General features: G+C 40.8%; 1 protein-coding gene across 32 annotated transcripts in view; it reads left to right on the forward strand.

Moving 5' to 3' along the window:
• Positions 1-21,750, forward strand: part of BTRC (beta-transducin repeat containing E3 ubiquitin protein ligase) — a 120,403-nt gene that overhangs the window by 51,155 nt on the left and 47,498 nt on the right. For 25 of the 32 annotated variants that reach the window (XM_065068225.1, XM_065068227.1, XM_065068230.1 and 22 more), the window contains one exon: positions 10,070-10,159. The exons of the other annotated variants lie outside the window; for them this stretch is intronic. In XM_065068225.1, the coding sequence (XP_064924297.1) occupies positions 10,070-10,159 (90 nt within the window). The remainder of the gene's footprint in view (positions 1-10,069; positions 10,160-21,750) is intronic. 32 annotated transcript variants of the gene reach the window in all.

Here is a 21,750-nt window from a genome sequence, read left to right on the forward strand (position 1 = left end):
AAATATTGAGTGTATAATTTCATATTTTCTTTCCCTCCTGTAAGACACTGATGTTAAAATTTCGTTATTGGGGAACATGGACCTACATGCACAGAATAATTTAATATGTGTATGTGGGGAGAAGGGGAAGTCTGTTTGCCTAAATGGTCTTTCTAGTGAAAGTGTCCACGTATTTAGTACTTTTTGGTTAGTTTTAGAAAATTAATGAGTTGCATCAGACCACTTCAGGGGAAGGATGATGTCTTGGCATGTTCAGCTGCTGACAAGTTTAAGTAAAGGTGCATTACCTTTTCTTGCCTTGTTTGCTGTGCTGGTATGCAGCCTCGGCCATCTGTGTTTTTCTCAGGTGGGATTTTGGAACAGACATATCAAGAAGGTGGAGATAATAAGGAGGCGTAATGGATACTTAAGCATCCGAAGTTGTAAGCAGGGGCTGAAGGACCCCCGTTGTTCAGTGCTGTGGACCTCTTACTAGGAGAAATAGAATTCTTCTGTTGATTAAAATGGTTCTTGGAAAAGCATGTCTTCAGAAGCCTCAGCAAGTGAAGCTGTGTCCTTGGTGTGCTGGAAGTGAAGGCACAGCCACTCTTCGGTGCCTGAGGGGCAGCAAGGCAGGAGAGACATGGAGATCAGCACTGGGAAAGAAAACAGAAGAGGCAATGAACTTGACAGTGTTAGCTGGAACAGTGAAAAGATGTAAGCTGTGACAGACTTTGAAGTAAGGATGCAAATGTTTGGGTCTTGAGAAGTGCTTGATCTGACAAAATTAAATTTTGAAGGGGTAAACTGAAAAATCATAGTATGAAAACAGACTTCAGAAAAAACAATGACAAGTGGCAAAAGTTTTTGGCAACTTTATTTAAGCTAACAAACGAATTTTCACACTGCAAAGTTATAAATTAATTTCAATAGGCTGATCCAGATGGTCCATTTGGAAAATGGATAGCTTGATCTGTTGAAAATTAAACTAAATTTATCTCTCTCATACTTCAAACTGAAGGAAGCGCGAGAAGAGTGCCCATTAAGTCCAGCTCATACAGATGGACCGGCAGGTCACACATGGGACTAATCTGATTCATTTTAAAAATAAATACATGAGTTATTGAATCAGGTTGCTGTTTCAAGCCCCGCGTGTGAGCATGTGTGTGTGTGTGTGCCGCCCTTTCAAAGGGACTCACAAATGCTTCAGTGCCTTTTTAACCTGTGTGTTTCCATTTTAATTCAACTTCCTTGCCAAAAAACATAATTAGTTTTCAGTGTCTATCATTTAGCGTTAGACCCAAACACTAGATTGATTAGGCCAGACATTTGTTATTTTAAGGGCTATGTCTCCATTCTTCATTTATGAAGAACATGAGCTCAATAGTCTTGGGGAGAGAGCCGGCCTTTAGAAACTGGGAAGGGGAAGCTCTCTGGGGGCCCCTCCAGCCTTTTAGCTTCTGGGTGTTTTTAACAGAGTCATGAATGCAGATTTGTAAATTTATTGCAGTGCCATCTGGTTTTTTTGCAGGAACCGTATTATTGTTGGCTCGTATCTGTCTATTGTGGTGGTCACTCCCCGGGAGCTTGCCCTCATAGTCCTAGGGAAAGTGATGAATAGCGGGGGTCAACATGAATAGGTCACAGGGCAGCTGTCCGGAGCTGCCCTGAACTTGATTACCCTGCTGGTTTTTAAAGAAGATGGCTACAATGCAGGTTGTTTAAAACCCTTCCCTCCCTTCTCTTTGGAACAATAATGAAGTGCCTTTTGCCGCTGTGGTTTGTCTGTGGGCGAAGGTGCCTTGTGGGGAAATGCTGGCAGCGGCGAGGCTGCCCCACCGTGCCTCCTGCGAACCTCACATTGGACTCTGCTGTCTTTCTGTAAGCTTCCAGATGGAAGTCCGGGGGAAAAAAAGCCCTGTCTGTTACCCCATTCAAACAGGCCCCTTAGCATTTTCAAGATTTTTCCCTCTTACCATTTTGGCACAGAATATTACCTCAATTCACTCTTACAGATTTGAGATCATTTTGTAAAATTACATGTAGCACCTAAAACATGCTTGAGGCGCTACTGCAAAGTTAAAATAGGCACAGTCTGATCTTAAGAGTTTACAACAAATACACAAGCAAACTGTAAGAAACAGAAAGCAGTTAGAGAAGGTAGAGCATAGGGAAGACAAAAAGTAGCAAGCGTCAACTGTTTTAATTCCAGCTGGTAGCCTCATCCCGCTGTTTAGGGCTTCTCTCCAAAGTATTTCTGTGATGCAAAGTTGAAATTGTCTGTTTGCCTGGTGGAGCGGCAGTGAGGGTCCCTCAGCTCCCCCCTCTCTCCCTCTGCCTGGGGAAGACACCACAGTTCAAATTTTCTGTCGGAAGGCTGGCCGAGGCAGGACATACCTGGTCTGTCAAGTTATCCTGGTTACTTCATCTTTTACACTCTTGAAAAGTCTCCTGAAATCGCTAGAAGTACATCCTTAATCATACTTTTGAGATTATTCTTTCTGATTATTTTTTATTCTCAAACAATGAAACAAAAATAATTTCTATGCCTCTGCGACACTTAATGCGTGTTAAGAAACTAGTCAAGGTGGGTTGTGCCAGAGTCTAAGTTACAACGGGAATGCTGCCTTGTGGCAGAAAGGCCACTGGGCTCTTTCAGCATCAGTACTAATAGGAATCTGTCACCCCACCGCATTTCTGCATTCCTCTGTAATTGAGTAAATTGCAAGTGTTGTCTGCTCCCCCCTGCCCTTTGTGTCCATGTCCACTTACCATCCGAAGAACGTGGGCAGTGATAAATAAAGTGCTGAACAGAGCTCTCAACTCTTTGAAAGCAGCATGTTGCCAGCCCCCTAGTTATATTTCTTTAAGTGTTTATGTTTTTCTGTATTCTTTCTCTTGTGTGGCTGGAACCCTGGGGATCCAAAGCCATGAGAGAGGCCAAGAAGCTAACAAAGTAGCTGTCCCCTTGTTAGCTTGTTCCTTTCTTCTTTAAAAAAACAAGATGAAAACCATCTGGCTCAGGGCATTACATTTTCCTCCCCCATGCACCTCTATAGATGAAGAGTTTCACCTGCAGTGAGGGTTTACATTGATTAGGGAGGGAGCAGTAATTCAAGCCTCCATCCACTTCAGTGGTACTTTGCAGTCTTTAAAGGTGCTGACCCACTGAGTTAAACTGTCAAGGGAGGATAAAAAAGGAGCTTCATCCCGGGAGGTAACAGCTGCCAGGTTTTCAACACCTTGCACGCTGCTGGAAAAATGTCACAAATTGTCAATGGAAAGAAAAATCACTTGGCTGCCATCTTCCCTTAATGACGGGCCTTATAAAATGAAAGATTTAAGGGTTTAAAAATCAGCAAGTAGCTCTGTCAGGAAAAAAAAAAAAAGATGCTGGGAGATTTTGAACAATGGACCCAACGAGATGTGTCCTGAAAGACTTGCGGATAATGCATCAAAGTTGGAATAACCGGATCTGATTGGAATGACCATGGTTATCTTTGCACAGTGGGACAAGAAGGAAGTGAAAGCAGCAGAAGCACAGAAGTCTAACGTTACTGTGCCTGTATTTAAAAAAAAAAGGAAAAAAAAGTCTGATTCATAAGCCAGTGAACTGAGAGAAGACATACTGTATTTCTGCTCTTTTGAGGACAATTTGTTTTCAAGCAGCTACCAGATGGCTAAATACCACGACATTTCCTTTTTCTTTTTTTTTTTTAGCTTCTTTTCCTTAACAAGAGATGTAGTTCTCCTTGCTCTTTGTTTTTGTTTGTTTTAATGCTTTTACTTTTCTGAACAACCCTGCGGTGTTTGGGCATTGTGGCATACTCTTTTTTTTGTTCCTTCCCCGGTGCATTGATGGATGAGGAAAAAAGATCTTCAGCTTTAATGTCATTTGAGATAACAGGCAAATTGGAGTCAGGCTTTTTGTTTGCATTGTCTTGAGGTTTTTTTGTTTTAGGAACCTTTTTCCCCCCCCGTTTTTTTTTTTTAGGTAAGTCATTTTAATTGTACTGAGTAATTAGAAGGTACACACAGCCAAGGGAGCTTTGTTATGGTAATTGCTCAAGAAAACCCACTCCCCAACTACCATTGCCATGTGTTGAGACACGTCTTCCCTCTAGTGGCAATATTAAGGACTCTGGATTTCACAGTCGGCAAGGTGTAATTGCAATATGACAAACTGTGCTTTAGGGAAAATCCTGTAAATGATACAGTTTTTGTTTGGCTAGTCTTTACTTTGTCTTACAACTTTCCGTGGAGATTACCCTTCCCAAGGCTGGTCTAGGAATAACAAAATTTTGTCTTAAGAATATAATCACAGTGAATCCTGGGGAATGTCTTACAGCTTGACTTAATTCTAGTCTTTTTAATTACCTGTTTATAAAAACGTTTTTAAATTCGTTGAGATTATTTAATTCTTTCAGAAGCAGCACCTCATTTGAAATAAATAAATAAATTGCATTTATTTTAAATAGTCCATGTGAAAGACCTTGAAAGGGTAATTAATGCAAGTCTCCTAAGACTGTAAGTGAGATGAAAGCGATCTTTCCAAATCTACTGGAGTGATTTGTTTATATAACTTCCTACTTCTGCTGAATTCTTCGGAGTCTAATAACTTTTTTCTAACCGCTTGGCAATTTGTGCTTAGCTACAAAAGCCCTTGTTCAAAAAGAACAGTTTAATAATCTTTTCCCTGAAAATGACTCGAAGGGAGTGTATGGGTTTTGTCTTTTTGCTGTGTTTTTATTAGTGTTATCTTTCTCTGATAAATCATGTAATTATTAACTATTGGGGAGGAAATCTTATTGAACTCCTGGGTTGCAGCTTCTATTAAAATGTGGAGTTTTGCTCAGGGACTGGGGATTCTCGGAATAAATGACCAAAGATTTCAGTTGGATTTCAGTGGGTAGAAAAGCCGTGCATACTCACACATGGTTCTGCCTGGGGTTTGAGGCTTCAGGTTGGCATTTGGTGTTTGTCCAGAGTTACGCCGACAAGAGTAGAAATGTTTGTGTGTTTATGTCAAAGCGCAGGATCATACTTTCTTTAAAAAGAAAAATGTAGCCACAGACACAGAACGATATCAGATACAGCTCTGTCTTTAGTGAACCATAGTCTAGTGTCTCTGAGGCATTTTAAGCCTTTGGCTGAGAGTGAATACAGCTTTGTGGTTCCCCTGCTTCTGACATGATTTGGTGCTGCCATATATTTGTAGGGTTTTTTTTTCATTAGAGCTTGTTTTGCTATAGGGCTGCTTAACACTGTTCTCAAACAGCTTTTGCAAGGTTAAAAGAATGCAGCTTGGTAACAAGTTTGTGTCATTTTAAATATATACCTCCCAGTAAATAAGGAGGAGCCTTGCAATCAATCCCTTTTAGTGTGTTATATGTTTCACCTGACAACTAAACCCTCTATTGATTAGCCATTACTTTGTTAGATAATCTTGTGTCATTGAAGCCACTGTAAAAATTAAACTCTTTAAAATGTTTTACCCTAGCAGCAGTGTGAAAATTGAAAACTTGCTTAGAATTACAGCCAGGTTCCACAAAGAGGGTAGTTTTCAACAAACTGGTTTATGTTTGCATGCTTTATATGCGATATAAAAACATATTAAAGCACTCCAACGCAAAGCTATCTGCCTGTGGCATTAAAACAGGCTACCACTTAAGAAGAAGGCAAAGAAACCTCTTATCTTGATGAAAGGTGAAGAGAAACTTAAACAGTTTTGGTGCATATTAGGTAAGATCCGTAAAAAGGTTGAGCTTTGCTTCTCCGGGGTTTGGTTTTGGTTTTCTCCCAGGTTGGTCTGTGTTTCCATAGGCATTTGGAATGAACGAAAGGAGGTTCTCTGATGTTGCAGTGTAGTGCAAGACGCCATCAAATGGTTAATCGGAAATGTATGGGTCTGCATTATTTGATGATATGACATTCATTCTGCTTTCGGTTAGGTCTGTTCACTAGTAACTCTTAGCCTACGAACACAAATATAACAATACCAGATGAAATCAAGTCTCCATGTCCAGCAGTAATCTTGTGTCTCACAATAACCAGTAACTGCTGCCCGCAGAGAAACATTAGAAGAGGGCAGCCATATAGTACTGCTTTCATAATACGTTCTCTCAGCTTCTCATGACTTAACTTCATGAGCCAGATGCAGCTTCTCTGCAACATTATCAATACGTTTCCATTGAGAGCTGTTAAGTAGAGTGACATTACCTCTTCCTTCCCCCCCCACCCCGGACTTTAAGGGAGAACTAGGCTTTTTTCTGTGTTTTTGCTTGAAACCTTTTAAAGCATATTGTAGAACATGCACATGAATCTTCTTTATCCTATTTATTCCTCCCTCTCACAAGGCTAATTAGGTATTCTTCTCCGAAAATGTGAAAATAAGAACAGAAGAACTTGGTAACTTTGCAAACATAGTAATGGACACTGAACTGAAGATCACTCTATGTTTTTTTTCTCAAATCTGCATCCTGTTGGGTTGAATCCATTATACATACTCTTTTAATTTTCTTCTTTCTTCCACTACTTTTACTGAGAAAGAAAGAGCTGCTGGAGGACTAAATGGTCATTTGGTGATTTGGCACGTATGGAGATCTTTACATAATAAAATTACTGTACTAAAATTGATTCTCACAATAAAAGCATCTTCTGGTCTCCTTTCTGTCACTGCAAAGGTTGGGAAGGAGGGATTTAAGTATCCTTGGCATGTTGTCTGAGGGCAGAGAGGTATTGAGAGTGCAGGAATGCCCAGGTCAGTCGGACCCAGAGTCTGCTGCTCCAGTGCTGACACCAGCACTGTCAGTGGAAGATGCTGGTGAATGAGAACAAGCAGGTCTGGCTGCTCTGTGCTCCATCCCCCTTCTGCTGCTGCAGCATCTACTGCTGGTGCACTAGGGGTGTCTAGGGGGTGTCTCTGCCGAGTGCTCTATGGATGTGCTGTCCATGAGTTTGTTTAATCCCTTTTCCCACTTGCTGATGTTCTCTCCACGGTGTCCTGGGGCAGCAAGCTCCAGCAGTTCACTGCCTGCTGTGTGAAGAAGTGTTTCATTTTATCTGCTTTACATTTGTACTACGCTAGTTCCATCAAGTGTCACTAGTCCTGGTATTGTGTGATTTGACGAACAAGTATGCTAGAAGTTCAGTTGGTGCTGTTCACACTGAGATGTAATGTGTGGATGAAAATAATAAAAATTAAGCAACATATTGGAGTAATTATTTGTATCTGCATTCTGTCATGTACACAACTTTTGAACAGTGGCGTGGTGAGCTTGCTTGCTTCTTAGAAAGTTCTAGGGTTTTTAGAGTTATCATTTAGTATTTCAGATTGTGGTTTTGGATTGTCACTTTCCCATTTGTAAATGTGAGAGAAAGCCTGTTGTAAGCCTGGCTTTTAAAAAGCTGGCTTGCTACCAAGGTTTGTTCATCCCTGTCTTGGGAGGAAAAAGACTGACAAGATCTGAATTCAGTTCGTTCAGTTCATGGAGCTACAGGTTTCCTGTTGCTTTCAGTACATGCTTTTGTGGCTGAGCTTTTCATCTGCAAAGTGGACTTAGCAGTAGCTTTCTTTGAGTCAGGGCTTCTGAAAAAATTTACAGTATGTAGAGGATAAGGTGTGTAGAAATACTGCTACTGGAATTTCAGGAATTAAACTGCAAATGAAAGAAAGCACAGATTTATGCTAAATGGGTTAAATTACACAAATGTAAACAATGAACAAAGAATCCTATCAACTCTTCATGGCTTTTCACCTTCAGAATCTGGCTGAATTTAACTAACATGATGCTTTAAAATGAAGTTTGCATGGTATCGTCTGAACGTCAGTGCAAAGCAGATGGTGTCAACTTTCTGTCCACCAGTTGGGCTCCTGCATCTAAGCCACGATTTATAGTAGTTTATGCCATTCTGCTCTTTCTTCTGAGGAGAAAGTGCTGCGCATACCAGAGTGATGGGTTTATGATGTTGGCAAATATTTGCAAGAGGCTAAGTTAAGTCCATCAGGCTTCTGTTTGCTTGCGACCTAATCCCAGTTTGAGTCTGAACCTCCCCTGCTGAAAGATGCACACTGTTCGTCTGCATGGCACTTCGAAAGGATTTGTGTGTTTGAATTTTTCGGTTTCTCCTTCTGGATCCAGAGTCGGAAATTGCTAGCTGGCTGCTAGTCGCAGCAGATATCAGTGTTCTAACTTGTAAGGAGATCTGCTGGAGCCAGGATATTCTGCATTCCTGACCGTCACTGGTTGTTTTCTGCTTACAGAGCTCACTGACAAATAAAACACAAACTGCTAAAGCAATAGGGAAGACGGGGCTTCTGTGCTGCTTTTTGTTTCTGTTTCAGGATGAAATTTAAAAAGGGTCTATGAAGAGGTAAGGTGGAAAGGACTGCAATTTCCTGATTTTCCACAAGAGTATCTGTCCTGTGCTGGACCGATACAGATCAGCTGAGCCAGTATACTGATTTCCCATGATGGCCAGTAGGGAGTGTTTAATGAGGGTCGTAAGAACTTAGGTGAATAATGTTATAAACTGATTGCGAACACTCAGTTCCCGTCAGTTGTTGCTTACCGACCTCCAGAGCTGGAAACCGTTAGGAACACTGGCTTTGTGGATCTATCTCCTATCGCTCAGCATAACCCCCTTCTAATCTCTTTGCATTCTTGTGTCTGCCGTCCTTTGCGCTGTGTTCTCTGCCTGTGGCTTGCTGCTGACTGCATCTTGTGCAGAGGCAGCCCTGTGGCAGAGGGGCAGAAAGGGGAGATCATTTGTTTGGTGCTTAGCACTGGAGGAATCTGGCTCTGATGACGTAGCTTTGGAGCAGAGGGAGAGGTTTAGGAGCCCTGAGCATGCCAGTGTCACCTGCAGGTTTTGTAACCTGCGGCAGGTTTGGGTTGAATTAGTTTCAAATAGAACAAATAGAATGTGTAGCAAGCCCTGAAAGGAGGATCTTCAGAGATTGCAAGCAAATATTACAGGGAGAGAACTGACAGGCAGTTCACTACAAATTTTTGTGTGTCTTCCCCTTATGGCAATCTCAAAAACATCATGAATGTTACTGTGTTTTACTTAGTGCTCTTGGAAATGTCTTTGTAGCAAGTTTAATTTTGTTAACTTCCAACATGCTTCTTGGGTTTTCCCCACACAACTATTTGAGATAGCAACATCTTCTCTGTGGTCCACTTACTTCTTTTGAAACAAAGCAACTTTATGTTTGCTTTTCGGCTGCCACTTTTGCTTGAGAGCAGTTTTCTGTAGCTGGTGACAGGCGCTGGGGTTTTAATCCAATACTGGAGCTCTTAGTTACTACTCCTAATATTCCTCGAAAATGTGAGCTTAATCAAGTAGTAATTAAAAAGGTATTGAAAGTGAAGGCACAGAGCCTCCTCTGAGTTCTTCAGGCATCTCAGCTTATATAGCTAGACCAACCAAAGTGTAATTCGAAGCACACTTCATAAGTACCATTCATATGCTGCCCTTAAAAAGGGAAAGACCTGAGTAATGTGTTCTGTAAAGACTCCAAAATCTGCAGCCTCAGCTGAGGGTCCTCTGGGCAGGACAGTGTATGAGTTAAAGTAAAAAGACATGCTACTTTGAAAGAAAAAGCTTTCCAAAATTGGTAGGATTAAATACAAGCAAGATGTGGTCTGCACTTACTCCTTTCTGATTATGACCTTTGTACTGTCCCCATGTATTTTTACCTGACAAAGACAGGGGATGTTTGTTAACGTTTGGCATACACTGTGACCTGGTGTGTAGAAATCACCTTGCTTTAGTTGCTCAGTTATGTAGTGTTTTGTGAAAGACCAAACATCTGAGACCAGATAATTTTTTACTTTTCTGAAGTAAAAGAAGATAAAAATATTGTTTTTTCTTTGTATCTCAAAGCTGTAAAGTTATACGTAGCTTCTCAGAGGACGTGTACCCTCAACATAGGCTTGTGCAGTAAACTAGTTTAATTTGGTTCTAAACATTTACACCTTAGGAAAAAGGAAATGTAGTAGAGTTGTTGTGGGTTCCTGTGCCAAAAATGCAGTGCCTGAAAGAAAATCATGCTCTTCTATTCATAACCATTTTAATATTTCTGCAGACCTACAACAGCTGTGCCAGACTGTGCTTAAACCAGGAAACAGTATGTCTAGGAAGCACTGCTATGAAGACTGAAAACTGTGTGGCCAAAGTAAGTAAGAGAACAACTTTGGTTTTGAGGTTTTTTTTTTAGGAGATTGTTCATTGTTAATTAAGGAAAAGTTCTTGTTAAAAATTACAGTTAGGAAAAAAACCAACTATACAGAAAGCAAGTATTTGGAGTAGGCTTTTCTGTCCTTCAGCATAGACTTTTCAGATTTGCTGTTTTTCTTTGTTGGAAATGATTTCTTGAGTCCTGAGCTATCTAGGATTGAAGGGTTCATTTTGCTATACGAGTAAGAGGCTTTTCCATTGGGATGACCTATGCCTGCCATGTAATTAGCTCTGGCAACTTCAAGTGATAAACGTCCAGACATATGCCGAAAATACTGCATGAGAGCTCTTTGTATCATGGTTCCTTTTCTTAGCTACTGGAGGGGAGGTGCAAAAAAGAAAGACTTTTCAATTAAGATACAGTGAATGCTGTATTTAAGGGAAAGGAAGTAGGCGAGGTATGGCAGTAAGAATGGTAAGAAAATGGATATATTAGCCCATCAGAGAAAAGTTATTAATTGAGAACTGTAGTAGATGTGATTGGAAAAGATGAGGTGCCATTAGTTGTTCTCTTTTCCTAAAATACAGCATAACTGGTGTATAATAACATACATGTAGGGCTGTTTGTGAATGGAAAACATTTGAACTGTGATGCAAGATGTATAGAAAGGCTGCGTGAAGGATGCATTTATCCTTGCATAAGCTTCGTATTTCCAGTGAAAGGAAGTTTGGAATGGGCATGCAGGACAGATCAGTGCACGCAGCCATCTGTTCCTGAAACCAGCTGGCATTTTGTTGCTCCTCTGGCACCACAAACCTGACCACTCAAAAGCCTGTTTTCTCTTTCAGTTATTTACACCTTGATCTTCTTGAAGTCCCTTTTTTCATACTTTGAATGGTTGTTAAAGGTACCTTTTCCCTTCAGGGCCCACTTTTTTATTGACCTTTAGCATAATTTCCCAGCTAAATATTTGCTGGGATTTTGCTGGTGAAATTCAGATGTCCCATTACTTTTGTTTCCTGTCAGGGAACTGGCCATGATAAAAGTTTGTCATGGTGCTTGCAGGTGGCTTAGTGCACTTAAACTCTGCCTGATATGTCACGTTATCTGAAGTGCTTCTGGGAGAAGCTACCAGTCTTGGAACAAAGTGGTAATATTTAATACTGACATCTCCATTCTTAGCTTGAGATGGCTGGTGTTGCACACTGCTTCCTAAGGTGCTTTATGATACAAAGTAGGTGAAACTCTTTGAGCAACCAGAGCAGCTCTGCCTGAATTTTATCGGTGGGAGCATCATTCTGATGCCACGAAGCAGCTCACAGCGAGCTAGCTAGGGTAAACCCATTCAACCCCATCTGCTGTGTAGCATCTCGTTTGACCTGATGGTCTTACTGAGGAGCAAGGAGGTGCAAGAGCTACAGCTAATTACATGATGCCTCTTTTAACTGAAATAACGTATCTTTAACATGCTAATGCCCCAAGTCATAAACTCTCCCAAAACTACGTTTCAGTGGGATCATGGCAAGAGGTATGGGGAGGGCGCAAGGCAGGAACAGCCAGACTTGTTTCATGTTGTTGAGGATGAATTTGAACCATCGCTCTGGAGATGAAAAAGCATGTTTTAAAGTATTGTGTCTTTATATGCTGTAGGACAATATATGTGTATATATGCTATAAGCCAATCACATATATGTATATAAAGACATATATATATACCTCTCTACATGCATCTATATATACATGCATACACATACATATATTTTATATATAGATAAAAAAAACCTAAGGACTTTTCTGGGGATATATTTCCCCTAATACTAGATTGCCTGGTTATTGTACTCCTTTCCTTTGCCTTCCTAACTACAAACCAAAATAAAATAGGTTCTAAGAAAGCTTGTCTTTCAGATTTCAAAAGTGTTGAAGCATTTATAAATCCAGTTAGCTAAATGCAGATGGCTCGGTGATGGCATAGGCAAATGGCACAACTGTTAAACATTACCTAGCTGAAGAACTTAAATGGGATTTAGGGAGTTCAGAGGACTTCTCCTGGCCTTATGCACATGGTGAGTTTTATCCTCCGTGATCGATGTGTCTTACAGCCTTGGACTTCAAAATGTTTCATGAAAAGGGTGAACGCTGTAAAGTGTAATTGTGGGTTTCTTTGCCTGTAGCACTCTTGGAAAAAGAGGGTTGGCTGGTTGGTTTGTTTGTTTTAAAGCGGCATTGAAAGACAAAAAGGATTACTTTGGAAATCATTATGTACCTTTTCTGATTCTGCAGTGCAGTATCAGCCCTGACTGGGAGCCACAGTCAGCATTGTGACATGCTTGTCAAAAGTTTCAGTCTATCTGCAAGGGACGATGTCTTTTCCAAAAACAGGATTTCTGATTCTGCACCTACTTGCAAAAAAGAAGGTTGTGCTCTGTTAAGACTATATTAATGCCATGTGCTGATCATGTACTTGACGTTTCTAAAGTTTGTTCAAAGAATGATGTGAAGTTCCCTTAATGCCACACGCATCAGTGTTGGGATATATTTTTTCAGACCAAAGCGCTGTCCATCTATCAAGGTCTCTTGTGAAGGAATGCTTCTGCACAGGACACTCAGGGGTAACTCACCAGCCTAAAAACTGGCATTCTTTCTAAAATGGAGGGAAAAGGAGTTTATAATAAACGTGTGCATTTTTGAGTATGGAGAGTAGCATAGGGCTACTGTCTTTTTGACCACTCAAGGAAGTCTGTGTTTGTTAGGAAACCTTTCCTGCCCAGTCTTCTATACAGTGTTATGCTGACTGTGAAGCCAGGTGCTCAGTGGCTTTTGCAAACCTATGGATTATCTAGTTGTATTCAGGCATTTAAAAATAAAACTAGAATATTGCATTCTGATTAAGTTTTGTATTTTGTTCTTAGCTGTGCTTTTCTGGTATTTATCCTCTGAAACTCCATGGATGGGACTTGGGTTTATTTGGGTAAAAGCAAATAAGGATCGGTGGAAATTGTTTCAAGTGTGCTTATGTTTTGACTAAAGAGGTTGGATCTTGAATTAAAAATTGTATATTGTGATGCAGAGATGTCACCTTTGTGATCTGTAGCATTGATTCTCTTCCATCCTCACGAGTTTCTTAGTTAATCTTTTGGCACCTTTTTGCCTGTTGCATTTTAGTGATCAACAGGTCTGATGTATATTTAACTTAATGTCTTTAAAAAGGAAATGCAATCTCCAGTTGTGTTTTTATATTTGTGTACACACACATATATAATACTCCTGTTTGTCTCAGTAGATACCAAAAAATGTCTGAGAGGATTTCTTTTTATGATACTACTGGTGTGCAACCACAAGTGGACTTCTTTCTCAGGAATTTGTGTTAGATGCTTAAATAAGGTAGAAATGTAGCATGAACCTGAGCTCCAAGGACAGGGTGTTTGGTTTTAATGAGGCTTATTGAAATCTGGCCAAATGAGCATCTGTTCCTATTGTTTGTTCCATATTTTGTAAGCCAGTATCTTCAGGCCAGATAATGGTGGTGGTGTGTGCTTCATCCTCAATTAGAGAGGGGCACTGTTAAAAATCCCCTGGCAGCTGGTATGTCACTAGGATTCTTGTGATGCTCCTGGGTGTGCAAACAAGTTTCTCTTCTATTCTGCATCCGGGACCACGTACTTTCTGTGGCGACCTTCACACTTTCTATTTGCTGTGCAGTGGGGGATGCTCTGTCTCCAGCCCCCTTGGCTGAGTCTTTGCTTGGATGGATTATATATATTTCTGTTTTCAAACAGAGGTCTTACATTTTCAGCCTTTCATAATGTGGGCTGTATTAGGTCTGAGTCTTGCTGTTCACTTGGAGTCCATTAGATTTTGCACTTCTCTGGATCATGTATGTATCCATCTGATTCAAAGTGCTCTTGACTGGTGTCCAGCTGATCTCACAGAGTTCCACAGTCAATACCCAGTCCCTATATTCATCAGATAGGTTTTTACTGTTTATTAACTCCTGCAGTCAGTTCCAGTTTGTCTGTATCTGCTATATAAAGAAGTGTTCTCAGTTTCATTTTGCACATTGAATTCTTTCACACATGTGCCAGAGATGGGCACCCTATTGCACACCTGCCACAGACAGCACAAAGACACCTTCGAAATGCCCATACAGCATCCCCAGGCTCTGCTTAGTTCTGAACTCAGCAGCAGCTGATAGAGGTTCTCTGCCTCTATCTAAGTGAAACAGGAGGAAGAAAAATACAGGCAAGCACACCACCCGTGGAAAATTAGAGTTCTGTGTCAGGCCACTACTTGCTACCCACTTGTGATAACTGGTCCTGCTTTTTCAGGTCCTGGCAAACCAAGGGACTTTGTTTTTAGCGCTGTGATTTTATTCTCTGTGGCCAGGATAGCTTTTCTTGCTCCTCTTCAAAAAGGGAAATGAATAGTACTCTCCTTGCAGAAATGTTGTGAAATTTATCTGTTACGGTTTTTAGACACGTGGATGAAAAGTCCTGCTTAAGCATGTAGTGATGCTTTGCCTGCTTGGCCAGCTGTTTGTAATGTATGGGGGACAGAGCTATGTTCTGCACAATTTTGGAAACACAGAACAGGGCTTGGCACAGTATGCTATGTGAAATTTTCTTTCAAAGACTTATAGTATTATTTAGCTATAGCTGCACATTTTACGTTCAAGGGTGATTCAGCTAAAGCAAGGAGTGGTGGAAGTAGTTGGTAATTGAAATCTGCCTTTGTCACTTCGTTCTGTATTGCTACTTCTGAATTTTTAGAATAAAAATAGTCTGCACAATAATAACATTGAGTTCAGGATTTTTATATGAATTCAAAGGAGAAACCACAAGTACTCTTTAATAAGCAAACACTTAGGATTCCAGGCTGAATGTTTCAGTTGGCAGTAGGACAAATGGATCCGAAGAGTGTCCCTCTTGTACTCTCAAGTCCCTTTATGTCACAGATTGATGTCTCCCCTTTCCTGAGAGTGTCCCTGCATTTACTTTGCCTGAACAACATAATCAACTCAGAGTTCTGCTGTGAGATACCACTACGTCAGTATATCTTCAGATAATGTGTAGTTTTCCTGTGCCTTTGAAGCCCTTCCAGTCCTTGAGATTGAAATTAGAGCAATTTAATCATAAACAAATATTATTTGACTAGTTACATTCAGTTTCCTGATACTCCTTCCACTATTTTAGTGAGAAAGTCTGTTCCTTCATACCTTAATTTTTAGTATTAAGCTTCTATGTAATGGTGCAGAGGGGCTGTCAGGGGACATGCTTCCAGCTCCAAACCCCTTGCTGGCAGTGTCCCCTTCTGTGGTTTGGATGTACCTGTCTCTGGGACAACAGTTTTGGGGGCTGTTGCAAACTGGATGAACGCTGCCTCAGCCACTGGTTAATAGAGATTTGAGCATGTAATTTTACCCTTCTGTTGTAGGTGTTATTTCTGTAAAAGAAAGGTTTTGTGAAATGGCAGATACTGCAGGGACATTGCTGGAATTACTTAATGTTCAAAAGATGCTTTGAAACTTTGATTTTTCAGTATTTAGGCAGCATAAGCAAAAACATAGCATCAGGCATTTCTCTAAAAGGTTTGACCTAATGACGATCTTCATTCCTTAGTAATATCTCTACTTTGATCTTAATTGTGAGTTTCTCATTTCTTATATCTGTTTTTTTAGGTCAAGACAATCTTTATGCCTTAGCTTCCCCTCGGTCTGATAACCTATTGGCAAATGACTGAGAAAGAAATGTGATATTCCTGCTCCCCCCACCACACCATGCACATTCTCCAGATTTTGATAGACTTGTTTTATTTATTTCCAAAATTATATCCGCAGGAAACAAGCTGTTTAAATTCAGATTATGCTGAAGCAAAATGGTCCTGGTATGAGAAGCAACGTGCTGTTTTATGAGCGCAGAGTCCCTTTTCTCATAACTGATTGATAGTAAATATTTTCCTGAAGAATTATTGCCAACCATGAACAGTGCAACTGTTTCACTTTTTTTTCCGTGCTACTTGCTGTACCAGCCATTGTCTGTAATTAAGATCTACAATTCACAATGCAGACGTTTGCACTTCCTCTGGGTCTGAGCTATTTATAAGGCTTTTCAGCTGTTCAGAGTTTCTTTTGAGTGTTAAACTACATGTAGACAGGCTTCTTTAGTCTTCAGTTATGCAAACACATTGGAGTGCTTGTCATTTCTGCCTCTCTAACCACCCAAAATGACTTTGTGTGTCAATGAAGCCAGGAATTAAGAAATAATTACACTCTCTTTTTTATACAAAAGAGATTTTGAAGAAATATTAATAGTTAATTCATGAATTAATTTATAGCTGAGGGTCTCTGAGTGTATTCTGGAGATCAGTTCTCCAAGCTCTGCAGTAAGGGTGGTCAGGCAGGTGATATGCAGAATCTTGGTGTGAAGAATCATTTCCAAAAGTTCGGTCGACTCAATGGAGAAGTTTTTAATTTTTGGAACCCTGGATTGGAAATCTCAAAGCAAATTGCATTACCTGTGAAATAAATATTGGAAAGGCTCCCACACGAATCTTAGAAATTCCTTCTCAGGTTTGACTGGTTATAAGGAAAAACTTTGTCATGGTGACAACAGTCAACTGGAACAGGTTGCTTATGGGGGCTCTGCAGCCTCTGTCCTGAGAGCTTTTCAAGGCCAGCCGAGGTGTAGCCCAGAGCTTCCTGGTCTGTCCTCATGCTGCCTTGTGGTTGGGCTGGAGAACTCCTGAGGTCCCTTTTAAACTGAATCCTCCTGGGATTCTCTCAATATACAGGCAGTGAAGTTGAAAGAGAAATCTTTTAACATTTAGAACTTGATCTGGCATCCTTAATTAAAATTCCCCTACACTGTATTGTGTGTAGTGTCACATGCTGTAGTTCCACTCTGTGTGGTTTGCTGGTTTGGTGATTGATACTCTGCATAAAGAATTACAGTCTTGAGGTCTTCACTCAGGTGCTGTCACATTAAGCCTGTAAGGAGTGTTCACCAGGGTAAGAGTTATCAAACAAACTGAACTTGCGCTTTAAAAAGTACTTTGGGATCTTTTGTGCTGGAAATGTGAAACAGTTTGGAATCCAAATCATCGATGGCTTCAGTGGCAAACCGCTGCAAGCACCAAGAGAAGCATTGCTTCTTAAGTAGTCATCTGCACTGGCAGCACCCTCTGATGGTAGAGAATACAAATACCATCATTGTGACATTAACTAGATACGTCTTCGGTATTTTTCAAATGCAAGAACTGAAAAAGTTGCTTGAAAAATATGTCCAGTTTTTGCACTAAAGCTTGTGTGGTGAAATGCTGGATTAGTAGTTTCATAGGTTAGCCCACTGCAGGGAAGCCGTGGGCCTGGGCAAGTGTCACATTTGAGAAGGCAGAGCGAGTTCTGAGTTTAGCCTAGCAAGAGAGCTGCTAAAAATGAGCCTGTTTTTGTAGACTGATGGGGGTTAGTGCAGGGTGGACCCCAATGCCTTTGCTCTTTGGAGCGGCCAGGGGAGGGGAAGTCGCGCCGAGCGGGTTCATCCTGCGGCGTGTGCTGCAGCACTGCCCAGCCATGCGTGCCGGATCACCCGCACGCAGAGATCACATGGCTCCTCCAAAAGTCAAACGATCAATTCGCCTCGTTTTGGCTCTGTACTTAATGCACAAACAGTGCGATCTGCAGGGCTGTAATTGCATTGTTAGGGCCAAGGAACAAGCCTGTGCCTTTTCAGCAGACAGCTGGCAGGGAAAGAGGCATGTTGTTAGGAAAGAGAGAGGCAAGGCAAATAAAATTACTGCTAACGCTCAGAGATCGGCAGGAGTCCTACTTGCCTAATCTTACCGGTGGGAGCAAGCGGCTGTTGTAATCCAATTATAGCAGCATAAGCAATTTGTTAGACACTCCGCATAATGTAACAATTTCCCAATAAACTCTGACTTGTAATAACGTCGGCAAGAGCCCACATAAATCTGCCCGAATGGTGGGGGCTGGAGTGTTCGGCTGGGGGCTTGTAATTTGTGCCATCAGCACGTTTTGTGGAGTGTGGTGTGGTGCAGTCTTTCAGTGCAGGAATTTTAAGGAGAAAAGCATGGCACGCCCCTCCAAGAGAAAACCATTAGCAAGGGTCAAAAGAGATACCAAACAAAGCTGGGAGGCGGCTTTGCTAGGAGGGAGAAAAAATCAACCCCCAAGTGCAAGGCTCTAGATGGTGAGGATTTAGAAATTTTCAAAAGCAGTAATGAAAATTGTAGCGTTTTAAATTACAGCGGAGGAGGAGGAGGAACTAGAATGACATCTGTTCTGGAGGGGGAGGGAGGAGGGTACCCTTCCTTATATTTAAGCTGTTTAAATATTAAAAAAGAAGCTCAAGTACTGAAAGGGATGCTCTGTGCTTCCGAGACAGAGAAGCCACAGATCCTGTCCCAAGCAGTTCATAATCTACAGAGGAAAAAATTAAGCCTTTTCTGGTATCCTGGTACTCTCCCATTGTCTTTCGTGCAGGTCCTAGCTGGCTTCATGCATATTGGCACGGCATCTTGATGATGTGTCTGAGAGATAAAATGTAGGTCTAGAACCGTTCACTTTGAGTGTTCCCCAGTGAATTTAACTTTTTTGGCACAATGATGAATGTCCCCTCTGGTTCATGCAGATCTACACAAAGAGCTAATCCGATTTAGATATTATTTAAAAGTAAAATCAGTTTGCTGCGCTCTGCCTGTCACTCTTAGGGCACATGGTGAGTTACAGCGTCTTAGACACCAGTTTAAAGTTTATGTTTAGCAAGATTTAAGATATTGTATTTCTGTTAATCCCTCTATTTAGCATTTCCCTTTGCTAAGACATAGATAGGCAGCAGGCAAAATAAGGTAGGTCCCTTTACATACAGCTCAGAGACTGTCAGAGGTCCAGGATTTTCAATGTAGTTCTTACCGCCACTGCGGTGTAAAAATGCCTGATTTAGTACCACTAACAATACTTTATTCATTTCTTAAATGTGGGATCCTGTGAGGCTTCAGTGTGGAGTGACATTTCTGCTCTGACTCATTCCCAAGTTGTGGCAACACAATGCTTTTTCATAGGGGGAAAAAAATGTTCCCAGCTGTACAGAACAGTTTCCCTGATGATTTGGAGCTCCTGTTCTCAATCCCTGTGTTTTGATGCTGGGCTATGCAGGCTCCTTTGATTAGCAAAAAAAACCAAACCAAGAACACCCAAACCCAAAATTAAATTGTTGACCTTGTACATACAGCTCACACAATTATGCCCATACTATGTTTGTCTTTATGGTAATATTGTATTTCATGCTGGTTTGGGGTGTATTTACATATTCATGTGTCATATTCGTACTGAGATGATTTTTACTTAAACTGTAAAATAGTAGCTGAGATGTGCAGGCAGGCTGCCGTGCGGATAATGCTGCATATTTTGCCCTTCTTCATGTGGAAGTCAAGCTTCCATTGTTCTTAATCTTCGTTGTCTGCCAGCGCATCAAAATAACAGGCTGAGACAGCGAGCATTTCCAAAAATATCCTAATAAATATTTCCTTTCAACATAAATACACCCAAAAAAGTGTGTTTCGAGAGGGCAGATATTATCTTAGTTTACCGAAGGTGCATCAATAAACTGCAGTGCTTCTAATAAAGCCACTCAGTGTCTGAGTTTAACTAATGGCTGATTTTCACGGCTTTGACAGTGAGCTGTGTGCGTTATTTTCTCCTGATATTGTAAAAATAATGAGAGCAAATTAGAACAATCAGTTTACCCAGATAGCTGCTGATTGGAGGTGATGGGCAATATGGCAGCGGGTAATCCATCTTCGGGCTCCTGTCACATTAACTTCAGCAGTGTGGAAAAGATCAGGCGGAGCGAGCGGGAATCCTGCCCAATCAGAAAGCCGAAATTAATGAGAAGAGCATTGTTCTGTGATCAACCTTTTAATTAGCAAGAGTGGAGATGGAGGGAGTGATGAAGCTGGCAGCACAGCTGCACAATGCTGGGCATGTTTTCGGTGAGGGGGAGGAAAAACATGGGTTTTAAATTACCCCTTCTGTGCTCCCTGTACACCGGCAGTGTGTCTTCATTCTAAACCCCTTAAAAGATCTTAATAAACAGCGACATCCAGGTTAATATTGCAAACGTGGCTGTTACTAATGAGTACTTTCGAAGTAGGTCCTTTCGGGGGTCATTTAGGAAAATGTTGATCACTGTTTAAAAAAAAATAAAAAGAGAGACGGGGTTTGGTGTTGGATTTAAAGTTTCACTGCATCAAGGAAAGAAGAGGAGGGAGACGGATAAAATTAGAGTAAGGGACTGCCTGTTTTATTACTCCCCTCCTTATTTAGTATATGTTTGAAATAAGATTCCTCGGCATATATTTGAAATGAGACTCTTCAGTTAAAAATACTATGCATGCCATGTGGCTTCAGCAGCAAAAAAAGAGAGATCAAATACTGTGTCGATTTCCTAATGCTCTTTTTTGTTGTGTTTTGTTGTTTTGGGGGTGTCTTTTGCCTTTTTTGTCAATAGTTTTTTTTCCCCAATATTTGTCAGTTTATTCACACATCAACAACAAATTAGAATTTGAAAGATTTGGCAACTGTAATTGCTAAGAATATTGACGTGGTCTTTTCTTTTTTTTTTTTTTTTTTTTTTTTTCTAGAGGTTTGATAAAATTGCAGTTTTCTCAAGTATATTCTAAAAACAGACAGGGGAATTAATGACTGTTAGATCTCAGTGCCATTCTTAGGAAAACTGGTATTTTTGTAAAGGAAGAAAATAATGTGCAAAAGAGAGTGATACAAGGGGGTGATTTCTGGGAAGGAAAATAAGAAATATTACAAAATATTAGTGTTTGCAGTGCAGGGCAGTCCAGCTACTTCTGATTAACACAGTTCATGTTCTCCCTCTCTTGCTCTCAGCACAGTGTTTTTCAGGCATTACTTTTCTCCTTCCCCGTAAGTCCCAAAGAAGTTGTAGTGGTTGAAGAGGAAGGCTCTGTCATTCTGCAGACGGTGTCTGTGCCACTTTCATGTTTCTAATCAACACACAGGCTTTCTGTTACTGAAAAGCAAGTAAAATCTCACCAGTTTGTAAGAGGAGCCAAAAACCAGTGCACTGCACCCACAGATGTCCAGGCTGCTCGCATGGCCCCGCTCTGAGTTCACCCCCCGCTCAGCTTTGCATCACTTACCTTTAGGTGGGGAGCGGTGAAGAGAGGAGCTGGAAAGCAAGGGTTGTGTGGGTGAGGTTTTGTTTGGTTTTTGTTCTAGGCAGATCTCACCATCTTTACTTATCGTGGTATTTTGAAAAAATGAATAGTTGTGATATCCACATAGTTTATGGCTTGTAAGCAAAAAAGTTAACCTGGTAAGTCACAGACCTTTTGTACTATCTAAACCAGTTCTATTTCTCATATAGTCATTAGTGGGGCTTGCAGTTCTGCCTGTTAAGGTTGCCTAATATTTTACTTTATAAGAAATGGTTTCAATTTTTTGTAACATTCCTACTATTTAACCCTTTGAAGTAAAATTTTATTTTGGCCTCAGTATGATTCTCCCCATTCCCAGCAGCCTGAGGCAGAAATGAAGTTTAGTG

Source organism: Columba livia, chromosome 6, assembly GCF_036013475.1.
Source record: "Columba livia isolate bColLiv1 breed racing homer chromosome 6, bColLiv1.pat.W.v2, whole genome shotgun sequence".
NCBI lineage: Eukaryota > Metazoa > Chordata > Aves > Columbiformes > Columbidae > Columba > Columba livia.